Raw genomic sequence first — 14858 nt, 5'->3', positions numbered from 1 at the left:
TTCAGAGAACTGACATTCATAACATGATCACATTTTATGGACCCGGACCACCATATTATAGTGAGGTGTACATGGAGAATTGACACCTAACCAAATGTGTTCATCCTAAATGATGATGGTACTCAAACATCCATTACAATCAGCACAAGTCTTCTTGGGGGGGTTTCTGTGAGACCTTATGTTCTGGAAATGCGGTGGAATTTTAAAAAATTAATGGGCATTTCAAAAGTTTAAAATTTCTCAAAACCTTGCAAAGTTTTGGAAGAGTCGTGGAATATCTGACAAGAGCATTTTTAAAAGAAAAGATAACTGCTGATTTCTTAAGAGTTCTGAGCATTGATTAAAAAATCTTGTGAACACTACAATTAATTTACTTCACATCATAAGATTTATGGTCCCTGAGTTTTGTGTACTAACCCTGGAAAAGATATGGAATTGTCAAGTCTGCAGGAATCTACTGATATGGTGCCTAGTTTGTCCTGAATGAAATAATACTGATATGATATCTAATATGGTGACCATGGTGGCATCTTCAGTATCTTGTTCCATCTTTTACTTCTCCATCATTGATGGTCATATTACACTGGAGTTTCACCAAAGGCTTGCAGACATCTAGTATGGCTGTCACAATGAACATACTGAATGTCATGTAACCAATTCTCCAGAATTGGATGGTTGCATCAACATAGTTTTCACTAGTTAGGTGTTCATTGGTGTCTGGATTGTCTTGAATGAAATGGTGCTGATCCTGCATCCAGTATGGTTGCCATAGTGTCACAGAATAACAGAAATGATTTCAACACTCAGTAGTTAAAATGAAGAAATGGTCTTTTGAATTCATGGGAATTCTTTTTGGACATAAGTGTCAGTTCCTTAGAGCACTCCTGTTGAATTTGTGATATTTAAATGACATTATTCCGTATGCAAGTTAATGTATATGTAAAAAAAAAATAAACTATACTTGGTGCAAAATGCATAGGTGAATTTCTCAAAGCAATTATGATTACATTTAAAAGTTGTTTTTTCCAACAGATTCTACAGTAACAACTCTAGTTTTGTGCATGGCGGTGTCGAGAAACCTGGTGAAGAGCAACCCCCTGTCATGGGACAAGCGGTAACTTTTTTCTTGCAAAGTTTCACTATTTTTTAAAGCTTGCCTGGAATAATTATACTTAAAAAAAAGCCCTGAAGTTTCATAGATGAACATATCAAACCATTTGTTAAAACCGTTCCCCCCGCCCACCTTAAAGATACAACAGATTTTATAAATAAAATTCAAGTTCTCAGAAATTTACCGGATGATCTAATTTGGTGATTCAGGATGTCACTTCACTATACAAAAATACCTAACCATGAGGGATTGATGTCATTTGCTAGAACTTTGGATATGAATAAACCCCAATATCATTCCAAATCGGAGCTTACTTGCCTTTTAAAACTACTCATGTAGCTTAACCTTCAGTGACTCCCGTTACCTACAAATTGGCAGCACTGCTATTGGAACCGAAGTGGCCCCATCCCATGCCAATATCTTCAGATGGGATATGGAATGGAAACTGTTGAACTCTTCAATCAATAAGCCTTTATTTTTGGTTTATGGATGATCTGAATGCAACATCTGTCAAAAAGCTATCAAGTCGACAAAGGAGTACTTCGAGAAAAGAATCACTTCCTTGATACTATGCTATTTTAGGAAAAAAAATAGTGTTGTTTGATTTACACTGTAAACCTACAGATGAACGTTATCTACATTATGATCTCTGCCACCACTTCTTTTACAAGGGGTTGTGCCCGTACAGTCAATTATTACAGGTTAAATGGATCTGTACTAAAGAGTGGACCGCTTCGGTGGCCTAGTGGTTAGAGCGTCCACCTCGGATGAGGGAGGTCGTGGGTTCGATCCCCGGCCGAGTCATACCAGAGACTTTAAAAAATGGTACTAACAGCTGCCTCGCTTGGCGTTCAGCATTAAGAGGTTAGTGTTAGGACTGGTCGGCCTGGTGTCAGGATAATGTGACTGGGTGGGACATCGTGCTACATGTCTGCGTTATGATGCCCCAGTGCTAGACATCACTATAAACTGCCACATTGCAGACATCGTAGCAATATGACTGAAAAATTGTTGAAGCTACGTTAAAAATCAATCATCACATTTCATCACTAAAGAGTGGAACTTTGAGAAACAAACATAGAATAGTATACTGTTTTATGAGAAAATAGGCTGCACATGACTGTTTTTAACTGAAGGAAGATAGAAAAACATATTTATTTACACCTGCTCCATAGGTTCATAAATCTGGTAGTGCGATACCAACTATCTTTGTATAACATACAATCCTATCTTTGGCTGTTGGTAAGCCTGACTGCCAGACGCATTAAAAAATCCACTAATTGTTGCAGTTTTGTACAGATACGCATGTTTGACAGATAATTCATTTGCAACGAGACATCAGTTCCTTTGTAAAGTTATTGTTAAAATATGGTCCAAAACAACTGATCCTTTTTTTTCCCTCCAAATCGTGATTTGGCATTGTTTTTCTTTCAAATCAGTCTGGCAGCCCTGTAGTTGTATATCATTAAAGGTAATCATGGAAATATGCTACATTTGTAAGTAGAATGGCAACAGTTTCTTTAGTTCTCTTTTCATATATTTATATGGTGAAATGTTGAATAATTTTAGTTATTATTTTATTACTCCTGGATCTTGATGTGTGATAGGAATTCTATTGATACTAGTGTAATATCTTGTATTATTAATCATCAAATTAGTAATTAATGCAGTGAACTTTGCTTTTAATTCTGTTGACATGAAATTATGGACTTTCCTGAATAGCAGCCTCTCCCCCTCCCCCCCCCCAACCTTGGATACAACTAGGAACCAGGATTCCAAAATGTTTGAAGGGCTTCGTGTCTTTATATCAGGTTACTGTTAGATTATGAATGTTTACTGGCATACGAATGGCAGGGGCATCCATGGAATATGTACACATTGCTAACCTTTTGTCATAAATGATTTTGCCCATATTGAATTTTGTGATTAAATTTTCCAATGATGATCACAAATCAAAAAAATATAGAAATTTTTAAAAGAATCACAATAGATAACATTTGCTTTAAAAAGTTTAAATTCCATCCAGTATTTGGATAGCCTTTGTATTTTAGTTTAAATTATCTTTTAAGCCATGCACAGGTTTTAACTCAACATTTCATGTATGACCAAATTGTTTGCATGGTTTTGCTATGCTAATATATATTTAATGTTTATTTTTGTAAAACAGGAAATTCACAAGAAGATTATGTCTCTGAATTTCCGTGACTGCCATGCCAAAATCCGACAGGTGGACAGCCAGGGTACTGTTGGCAGTGCTGTTGTTGTTCAGGTATAGTTGCGTGCACACTGGTACACACACAAACATACACAGAGTTTATACAATTTTTTACATAGATTCCGTTTCCAAATGTTGGGTGACTAAAGTTTGATTTTGTGGGGTTTAGTGTTACTCTCTTTTTTCAGCACATGATATGATGGCCAGTATATTTGATGGCATAAGAACCAGTGAAGAACCACTGACACATGGGAAGCTACTGGCAAGCTTTCTCACATGCACATGTTGGTCAAGCCAAGAAGTTACACAAATTAGTGAAACATGCGAGTGACCTGTTAGGCTAGCGCCTTAGATCACTCGGGACCCCATATTATGAATGGATCATCTAACCTTAAGTGGCTGTTAATGAATAGATTCCATGTCATGTTTTTAACATATTACATGATGATTCACACATACCATTGCTTACCACAGATTAGGTTGCCAGACCACTGTCATCCCCATAAACAGGGTTCCCACGCTATCGGGGGAAAAAGTCGGGAGAAATGTTAATTTTTTCCCCGACCGTGAAAAGTCTTTGAATTTCGCAAATATTGATTAAAAAAGGTTTTTAAAAAACCCAGCATTTTCCGCCACCACTTGACACCTGAAACAATCACATAATTGAGTCATAACTAAACTGATCGTGAGTTAAACTTGTCGTGTTCTAACCAGAATATTCAGAGGTTGCAGTATGTATCATCTGGGTGCTTGCAATAAACATATGCTTAGCGAATCCAAATGCTCAGTGGATTAGATTCATCTAGTAGACTTTTATTTTCAAACTCGGCTCGATATTCGTATCTTTTGTTACATAGAAGGTTTGAAACCAGTATAGCATCACAAGATGCCAACATGGTCGTGGTAAAGCGTAGCCGCTTACAGGATGGCCGAATAAACTTAAACGTGGTTAGATCGAGTGATACATGCATGAAATCGATATGAAAATTGCTCATTTTTTCAGAAATGTTGAGTATTAAAATCGTTATGTCTTTAATCTGCTGAAAGACGAGATAAAACTACGTCTTTGAAAAAATGTTACCTGGTACTCAAGATCTGCATTGCTAGTTGCATGAATACACAAATCTAACAACCCACATTTTCAAATGTTGTAGAGAAAAATATATTAAATGAAAGTCGTATGCTGGTTGTAATAAAAATACAAAAACGAAAGAACACAAAATTATCCATATTTATATATTCCAAGAATAGCTTTTGGAGTTTTGTCGACATGCTCTATGCTTGATAAATCAGGCTGGCCAGATTACTGTTTTTTGACAAAAAGTATTGGACTTTCATTTAATATACTTGAATTTCTGTACAACACCATTAAAATGCAATTTTTTGTTGATATCACGTGACTATTGGACTTCCGATGTTTGATATTTGTGAAGTCATGTGACTAGTAATGCAAATGGCGAGTACGGGGTCATGTTTCATCTATGTTGTAGTCTTGACTAGTCTGTCAGCAGATTAAAGACATAATGTTCATAATACTTGCCATTTCTGAGGGGGAACAAATTCCTATCGATTTCATGCAGGTATGAGTCGATATAACATAAGTTTAAATTTGCTAGGCCCACTGGTAAGCGACTACCATATGTCACTAAGCACGGTGGTGGCAAATTCCAATTTTCAATATGCAATTGCAATGACCCCAACCTAAATGTCCAAATATGAAAAATGGGGTGGGAATATTCAGAGGAAACCCGTATTAGAAAATGCACTGCTATTTGTTTTAAGCCAAGTTGTAGTCCAAATTGTTGAATCTCAGAGCTGAAATGAGAAATTGTCATTCCTTATATATTAAAAAACGATACAAGCCCCTGTATCAATACGGGCTTGGGGTCTGGTTTAACGAATTACAAGAAGAGTTGATTTTACAGAAAAATCTGTCCTTATTTATACAACAGTATATAATTTTGAAGGTTTTTTTGTCAAAATTTAAATCAACCCGTTCGAAAATATTTTTTAAATGGATTTTTAATCAGATCGTCTTCAGGAGATTAGGTTATTTGAAAACTCTAGTTTGGGGTTTTATTCAGACGGGTTAAGCTCTTTTCGTTGTAAGACGATTTTAATTATTTGCGTTTATTGCTTTTTATATACTGTAATAGGAATTGTTTATTTTCTATAAGATATATATATATGTATGTGTGTGTGTGTGTGTATATATATATATATATATATATATATATATATATATATATATATATATATATATAATTCTTTATAATTAATAGGTTTGCAAGGAAACAACTTATGTTCATTATATTGTTCCCACTTGGCAACATAATGCTGGTCAGCAAAATAATGTTAGAATTTTTATTCTGTACATTGAAATGACTTTACATGCCAGTTTATAGGAATATAATCAAACTGGTTTTGTGTGATAAATTTTGTGGTTTTGTACATGATCATCTTTCATTTCTGACATGTTTTGGAGAGTCTTGAAAGAGAAACATCTTTAGATTTAGAAAATGCATGTTTTACAATCTAAAATGTTCTTTTATTCCATTAAGTAATGGTCATATGTTTACCTTGAAAAAAATTAATTTCATTCTGGAAAAACCCTGGAAATTTATCTTTAGAAAAGCGTGGGAACCATGCATAAAATATCCATGTATCGTGTTTTTTCATTAGGAGGTGTGGGTACCCCCATTTACATAATTTGTATTGTATGAGTGTTTCATAAGGGAGACAATACATCTAGGAAGTCCCTTTTAGGTAACTAACCAATTTATATATTATTTCTTGTTAGGTGACTGGAGAGCTCTCAAACAATGGACAACCCATGCGTCGCTTCATGCAGACCTTTGTACTAGCCCCACAGTCTGCAAAGAAGTACTATGTACATAATGACATCTTCCGCTACCAGGATGAGGTTTTCATTGATAGTGACACAGACACAGAGAACCAAGAGGAAATAGTTGGTAAGTTACTCAGAGTTATGATTTTCGTCTTTCATATGAAGCATAGGTGAGACATTGAGATTACTTTTCCTATTGTAGTTGTGTAAATGTCAGTGACATGAAGTTTTTGCATTTAGCTGTTATTCTGATACTTATTTGCATTGAGTCTTCAACATAGATCTGTAGTTTTATTTGGCAGGGTGGTACTTGCCAGTTGGTTGGTTATGGTTACCTGCTTTTCAAGCTACATCACTTATGATATATGCTTAGTTACTGATACTTTTGTATGTAGTTGTGGATCTTGGTGGCAGTACATGGGAAAGTAGGCAGTGGTGACCATTTGACTTGAGTAATTCATTAGAACATTTCAATAAATCAAGATGCATTTTGCCTGGATATTTGCGCTGTGTACCAAGTGATCTAGAGAGTTGAAGTAACCTTGGCTGCTGAATTAAATGTTCAAGAATATTGTCTTTGTACAAATTTCTAAATTAACGTTGTAAATTAAGTTTAAAACTTGTCACCTTGACCATTTTGCGTGTACAAATTCTCGATTAGGATTTGTGGAATTGATTTTATGATCACTCTGTGGAATGTTAGAGATTTGTATATAATTGCCATTATGCTCTGTGTTTGTAGTTTGACACTAATCCACCATGTTGATGGCAAATATAAATGTACATTTTTCATTCTTTATTGTAATTATGGTGCATAACACTGGGACTTTTTCAGGTCAGGAGTCCTGGACTCGGACTTGTAAATCCTAGTGAGAACATGATACATATTTCTTACAAAAAAAAAGATGTTCATCTGCTTAAGTCATTATCCCATTGACATGTATGCACACTTGGGACAAATCACTTTTACTTAGGTGGCGCTCTACAGTTTCGTATTTTGCATAAGGTTAGAATTTTAAAGAAAAAGAATGTCCCCGGCTTGGTCACTGGCTGTTGAAAAAATACCTTGTATATCTCGGGTATAATTCAAAGAACCTTTAATTCCCTTTCTTTTGGTGTATCATTGATGGGTGTAATATGGGTTATAGAGTATACAGCTTGGCCTTACTCCAGATGTGCATCTTTAAAAAAGTGCTAGCTCCATTTGGTCATTTTCACTTCTGAGGTAAATTGTATTGAAAAAAAGAGCAGATAACTTTTTGTTTATACATTTTATATATTTGGTAATTCATTCATCGCACTTTCATCAGCTGGTATTGTCTAGTCTGGCAAAATTCATTTTCCCTATTTTAATAGCTGCTATGGATAGTATACTTGAGACAAATTAAGCTGATTTTTTAGCACAAGTGAGCAGTCATTTTAGTTAGCAGTGTGCTTAGATCATGTACAATTTCGAAAAGTACAATATCCAGAGAAATATCATCCACATTACATTAATGTAGCGTAGAGGTATGCCAACATTATCTCCTTTGTGCATGTTTTAAAGTTCACCTTACATATATCACTCTCTCAAAAGTACATAATAACTGGTGAGTGCCCCCTTAACAGACTTCTCCAACATTCGAGCTGCACATTTTAGGATACAATGCAAAATTTGGAACTTTTTTCCTCAGATTCAGAGCCTGAAGCAACCGATGGTGGTGTCATTTCAAGTGAACCTGTTACTGATAACAATCAACAGTACTTTGAACAGCCTCCACCCATGAGGTGAGTTGTTTAAAGCTGATGTGAAGATATCAATTTTTTTTTCAGTGTGTGTGTTATGTTAATTTTGATGGAATTTGTTACTGATAACAAACCACATATTTAGACACCCAGTGAGCAATGATCTCTCTAAAAGAATATCATCTCATTGCAAATACTTACTAGTTTACCCACACAAATATTTTTTGTAAAATCACAAATACCACTGACCATGAAAATAAATTAATTCAAAGTAATTGCAATGTAATTGTTAGATGTGCCAACCCTTGTGAATTTTGTGATATGAGTGTGTAGGCTTTGGGTAGGTGACATCAAAAGATCTAGATAAATAGCATATTGCTGCTGCTGAAAGCATAGCCTATATTATGTGATGGTGTGCTTGGTAATTGTAAAATCATGCTATTAATTGAGGTTCCAGAAGATCCATGTTGTTTAAAATTGTAGTGCTAAATAGCTGTCAGAAAAATCACAGCAGTATAATCAAAGACACAATTAAACACCTCAAAATTCCATCACAGAATGTAAATTTTCTGTATACACCATTGAATTTTAAAAAGAAAAGATTTAGTTCCATACCAGGGGGTAAGAAATGCGTTTTTAAAGTTCTATTCTTGAACTCTGGACCTCCACTGAAATAGAATTTGGCTTGCCTGTTGTTTTTTTTTTTTGTACATTAGCAAAGGACTAACAATATTCCAGTTAGATGTCCTCCAGTTGACTTTTATGGATCTTCTAACTTTGCTTACTCAAATCGGGTAAAACAACCTAGAGAATGTGGATTTACAGAGAAATTTAATCTTATCCAGCCTTTTCCAAAGACCAGTTATAATAGGTTCTCTGGTCACTTAACAGTACGCACAATATCTGTGTTCATCTGCTACTTGCCCTTGTGGCTCTTTCCAGAGATAGCCACCTAGTTCTGTGTTTTGGTGCCTCTGCCTTTAAGCATTTCATTGATTTTAGCCATAGTAAAATCTGCAAATCTCTTTTTGGGGAATCATTAGAAAACTTCCTCCAGAATCAATCACAGTTTCTCATAAAGAAACCTATGTGCAAGATTTGCTAACTTTGTCGATTACTATATATTCATTGTTTACCCTATTAAGACAAAAGGAACATTTCTCTGAAATGCATGGCCTTCCTTTGTAGATTTCTTGTATAGATGTGATTTAATCATGCTTCTTTATTGCATTATGCAAACGATATAATACAAAGAATATTCTCATGCCTTCTTTGTAGACAAGCCAGCTGATACCTGTATGTTTACAAAATGTCAGTTTGTTGTCAAAGAACCATTTGTGTAAGAATTTATCTTTCAGCTTGATTTTCAGTGCTTTTTCTTCTTGCAAGAGATCACGACAATATAGAGGTGGTGATGAAATAGCTTGTTATTTAAAAAAAACCCAGTATCAAATGAAATTTCCTGGGAATTAGTTGTGTGATCTTCAGCTTAATGGGCTTGTCTAATCCCAGGCTGCTGGTTTTAACATTTAACAGTGGGTGGCTCTTGGAGGTGGCTATTTTAAGTCATGCAAAAAACAGATCCACTTTGAAAACAATTGGTCATTGCAGTTCATCAATTGATTCATCGGAAAGTTCATTTGTAGGGAACATCGAAAACCAAATTTCAAAACATTTAAACAAAAAATACTCTTAAGCAGTTGAGACTTGGAACAAAATAAATGTATCCCAAATCAACTCAGCCTGCTTGAGAACTAAACCTTTCAGAAGCAAAGCAAGAAAACAGGAGTTGAGTGCCTATGCCATGGAGCTTGTAAGACTGATATCTGATTTCAAGTTAATTTGGTATAAAAAAAAATGCAAGGTACCATGTGATAGAATAATAGCAAGAAAAGAAAAATTGATGTATTGTAATTTCTTGTACTTAAATGAACAATAAAATCAGCTCGAAAAATGACATTTTTACAACATTATTAACCCATGTATTGTGTTTTGGATAAAGTCATGGGCATTAAAGCTTACTGTTTGTGCTAAATGGCCTAGTGGTTATGCATCCATCTTGGAAGCAGGACATCGTGGGTTCGAACCCCGGCCGAGTCATACCATAGACTACAGTGATGGTATTCACAGCTACCTCGCTATGCGCTCAACATTAAGTGGTTAGAATTAGGACTGGTTGACCTACTGTCAGGATAATGTGACTGGGTGGGACATGTCTGCAGCATGATGTCCCAGTCCTAGACATCACTATAAACTGCCACACTGCAGACATCGTAGTGATATGACAGAAAAATTGTTAAAGCTGTGCTAAAAATCCTAATCACACACACACACACACTTTAAATGATGCAAATTTAGGGGGTAATTCCTCTCCAAATAACTGAAAAAGGATGAGTATTTGTCCTGTCACATAATGAATATGCAACTTGTTTTCAGAAACTTTTAAAATTATATAAAATGAAATAAACGACGGTGTACTAGATAATTGGATTACATGTTGAATTAATCCACCCATTTTTGTAATTTGACATGATGAACCTTGATGATGTTAATGACTTGGTGAAAATAACCATTTACAAATGAGCAAAGTTGCATCTGGTTGGTACCTCAGTTTTCATGGAACAGCGGGTGTGGTCTGGTAATTTAAAATTGTAACAGGAGGTAGGTTTGTGTTATTTCATGTGGATAAGTTGCCAAAGTCTGTCTGTGTTGTACATTCCACCCCGCACAAATGTCAAAACATTGATCAAAGGGGGAAACAAATTAACTTATTTCTAACATGCTTTTTCAGCAATGGCACAATGCATCTGGAAGAGAGAACCGAGTCCCCTGCCCAGAAGTCAATAGGGGAGGAGGAGGAAGAGGGGGTGGATGATTTTGTGCCGGATGAAGTTTGTGAGGAAGAAGAACAGGGTCATGAAGAGCCTGAAGAAGAGTACCAGGAGAAGGAGGAAGAGGAGGAGCCTGAAGACACACACAAAAATGAGGATATTGAACAGGAAGAGCCTCAAAGTAAGATTAGTGAACTTAATTTTGATATCCTTATGTGCCACTTAAATAATCTTTGGCAATTTCTTACACGCACAAAAAGTGCAGATTTTGTTGGATTGTCTTTAAACTTTATAAATATTGTGGAAATCGCCTGAAGATGTGCCTATATCAACAAATCAGTTTGTTCCCAGAATTTTGATCAGATTTGTTGCCCTTTTTTTGTCTTGTGGCTTGATAGTGTTTGATAGTTTCCTCTGGTTTTCAATGGATTGTTGTGAAACTTGGGACATTGTGGTCATCCTATGAGTAGGTACATGCATATGATGTGCTGTTCACAGAACTTTGGTTGTCTGTTAGGCAAATGAGGTAAATACCTACTTCATTTGTTATTTGTAAGAGTTACTGGCCTTTTGTAACTTGCAGCTGTTTACCATACAGCTGTATGGATGCATTGTACAACAAAACTTTGAATGCAGCATGTGCAGTTTTTAGTGGAGTACTATAAAAATTTGTACATATTATAGTTGTCAGAAGAAAAAAATGCATGTAAAAAAATCCTTGTACTTATTTTTTTTTAAAAGAGTTGTGTACATTCTTGGGAAGACAGTAGATTCATCTCATTCATTGGTAAGAGAAAGAGGCAGGGATATATTTTTATGTCCAAGTTTTAATTTTGCTGTGATGATGTAATTTGCGCCTGATTAACATGGAACACATTACCATGTTGATTTGATTACGCTTAATGTCTGAGCAAATTGCATGGTTTGAAACTAGTACACTTGAAATTTGGTTAATGCAGAGGTAAGTAGGTTTTGTTCTTGTTATGATCATTTGCTCTTAGCTCTTTTAGGACACTGCCAGTAATGTTTGTCCGCTGTCATCCCATTGTCTGACTGTCTCACTGTTAGTACAATTTTTTATCAGTACAGAGATGCTGACAAATTTGTATGAATTTGAACACTTTAAGAGCAGTGATGCACAAGAGCTCCACAGATTAGTGGAAAAGTGCATATACAAAATGCATTTTGCACAAGATTTTATTTAACTGTTAAAGTGCTTGTCATGTTTCTGATCTTGTTGCCATGTCTTTTTTATTTGGTAGGCAACTTTTTACACATTCATGTACTGTGTCTTTTTGATGGCAGGTTGGATCCTGTGTACTAAGCATTTTGTCATAATCCAAACCAAGACTACAAAAACCCAAACGGCTGATCCCATAATGGTTGATCTTCAGTGTCAAGATGAATTGAATAAACAAGAATCTTAAAAGAAACTAAAACTAACTGATTAAAAAAAAAATTCCACCTTGTTCAAGCAGGCTGAGCTAGCTATTCATGAAATACAGTCACATTTGTAAAAACTGAAGCCAACACATCATCATGGCCAACATTATTTAGAATATTTATGAAAAACTTTAAACTAATTCCATAAAACTGATGGACTTGCTTTGATTTAATATTGAGAGAAAGCATCTTGGACAGAATTTCGTGTTTCTTCAGATAATCCCAGTCCACCTTCAAATGTTGCCACTGTTGAAATAGAAAGACCTTGAAAATAACCTCCATGATCACTGAAATATGTGACTAAACATACAAAAAAAAGTATAGTAGCATACGGACATGAACTTTTCAGAAGTAATGTCTTGGTCCATCAATATGATCAACTTAAAAAATAGAATGACCTTTAAATGACTTTTCTGAGTTTGGCATAATCAAACTTTCCATCAAACAAGTCCACGTTTACAAAGAAATTTTTTGGAGAAAAAAAAATGCAGAAAACAACGTCTGCAAAACCAATAAACAGAATTTGATCATTTTTGATTGAAAAACGTCCTGACAAGAAGACCGTACAAACTTGAACAAATGTTGTGTCAGAGACCATCTATTAAAATTAGGAACAAAGTTAAAGAGGGGCCCCGAGTGGCCGAGTGGTCTAAAGCGCTCTCCGTTACGGATCACTGCCATCTCACCTCTGTCTGCGTGGGTTCGAGTCCAAGGCTCGGCTAGCGTGGGTACGTGGGAAAGCCTGCCAGTAGCTTCTCGTGGGTCGGTGGTTCTTCCCTGGGTTTTTCAGGGTTCTTCCTCCACCATTAATACTGGCCGCCATGTATAGCCTATCGTGTGCTGAAAAATGGCGTTAAACACTACAACAACAACAACAACAAAGTTAAAGATATTAAACCTGATCAGCAGAGTTTGACTGTTACCTAAACTTAACAAAAGATTGTAGCATGAAGACCTTTCAAATGTGTACGATGACAATCTGCCATCTTATCCAGCTACAGTTACAGAAATATTCAAATGGCAACTTAAGCCCACTTAACAGAATTGGACTGAACTCTACAGGAAGCATCATGGCAAAAGGTCGTGAAATTTTGTTCAGACATGCTATGAAGATTTAAGGCCATTGTTTTACCTTAAGCCAGATGTAATGTTTGACAGAATTATTTTAATGCAACTACCTAATTGATTGATGTGAAACTTCATATTGGGTCAAAATATTATGATAGCCTTTAGAATCTTGCTGTGATGCAGTAATTTGCGCCTGATCAACATAGATGATGACAGTTGCCTTCTGTCAATACATCACTGTGTTGATGTGATTAAGCCTAATTTCTGAGCAAGTCATACAGTTTGAAAGTACTGTGAGAAGAATCTATTATTTTCAGTTCTTTGTTCTTTGCTCACCCAACTTGTATTTAATTTAAAGATCTGATTCCCAAGAAAACTAATAGTAATCTGAAGCAACATCCGCTTCTATAGACAAGTGATCTTAAGTTGCAGAGCATGTGTTTTGAGGGGCGTGTTTGCTCTTGCGCTTGTACATTGTTTCCGATCTTATTGGTAACACGAAAGATTTCCTGATTCTTTCTGGTTGAACTTCCCATTTGCTGCCCAAATTTCATGGCATTGGCCTTTCACAACTACTGAGCCATTTTGGTTATGACATCACTTGCCATAAATGAAGAAATATTTGAGGATAGTGATTAACTCAAGTCACTACCAGGAAAGTTGTTTGCAGCTCTCCTGCATTTTACAAAACAAAAGCCCTGCAGTTGTGGCCCTGTGTCTTCTGCATCTGTCAACTTGTACTTATTAAAAACATGTCCAGTTTTTTCATCAAATTTGTTAAGAGCATTGTAGCATGGACAGCTTTGAATAATGTACATACATTGCTTATCTGCAATCAAATTATGGCCACCATTAATTTAAAAAAAATCAAAAATCTTTTCTAAAGCTGCAGTAATAGGAAGATGTATCAAGCATGTACAGTTGATTCCAATTTGCCATCAGAAATGTCTTCTGTTAAGAAATATATAAAAACCAGTTATTAAAGATAGAAAACCCTTACATGACAGTTTTTCCAATACCACTGAATAAACTTTACTGCAAGGATATTGGTGTGAAGAGCATTCAGATTTTTAGAGAAGCAAATCCATTTTCAAATATGGCCACTGTTACTTAAAAGAGAAGAAACCTTTCAACTACAGCTCAGAAACAACAAATAGTATTATGACCAAATTTGACAGAAAACATCCCTTCACATCATGATTTGCTGTGAAACTTGGTTCATATTATGGTCAAAAGAAGATCTGCATACTGATAAGTCATTGTACTCCATTTTTAATGGCGGCAAGTTTTTTTTAAAATTGTCTACTTCTCTCCATCAGGGATGTTCTATTTGAATATACATGATGACAATGGAAGACACTTTAAAAAAATGTTACAGAGTTCATAAGAAAATGCTAAAATCATTCAAGTTATATCTGTGTGCAACTCCTTCAAAGTAAATGTTCCTTACCCAAGTTCCAAGTATATTGTACTGTAACAGTGCCCATGGGCTGAAATTGATTTATGGGTACATTGATATGAGCTTATTGCTCACCATTTCTCTAATTTGCCATCAGAATCTTGCTGTGATGCAGTAATTTGCACCTGATCAACATGGTTGCTGACAGTTGCCTTCTG

At 35.6% G+C, this 14858-nt stretch overlaps 1 protein-coding gene and 1 non-coding gene across 3 annotated transcripts in view; both read left to right on the top strand.

The window, feature by feature from the left end:
• Positions 1-14858, top strand: part of LOC149803647 (ras GTPase-activating protein-binding protein 2-like) — a 41593-nt gene that overhangs the window by 6124 nt on the left and 20611 nt on the right. For both annotated transcript variants that reach the window (XM_089953391.1, XM_089953392.1), the window contains exons 3-7: positions 1033-1114; positions 3279-3380; positions 6127-6298; positions 7848-7941; positions 10691-10911. In XM_089953391.1, coding sequence (XP_089809517.1) covers positions 1033-1114; positions 3279-3380; positions 6127-6298; positions 7848-7941; positions 10691-10911 — 671 coding nt within the window. The remainder of the gene's footprint in view (positions 1-1032; positions 1115-3278; positions 3381-6126; positions 6299-7847; positions 7942-10690; positions 10912-14858) is intronic.
• On the top strand, positions 13412-13512 carry LOC149803648 (small nucleolar RNA SNORD16). Its single transcript, XR_016420350.1, has one exon. It is a non-coding gene; the product is annotated as a small nucleolar RNA SNORD16 (small nucleolar RNA).

Source organism: Sinohyriopsis cumingii, chromosome 3, assembly GCF_028554795.1.
Source record: "Sinohyriopsis cumingii isolate HCF-2022 chromosome 3, ASM2855479v2, whole genome shotgun sequence".
Taxonomy (NCBI): domain Eukaryota; kingdom Metazoa; phylum Mollusca; class Bivalvia; order Unionida; family Unionidae; genus Sinohyriopsis; species Sinohyriopsis cumingii.
The sequence above is the reverse complement of the archived record's forward strand: the minus strand, read 5'-3'. Positions and strand labels throughout refer to the sequence as shown.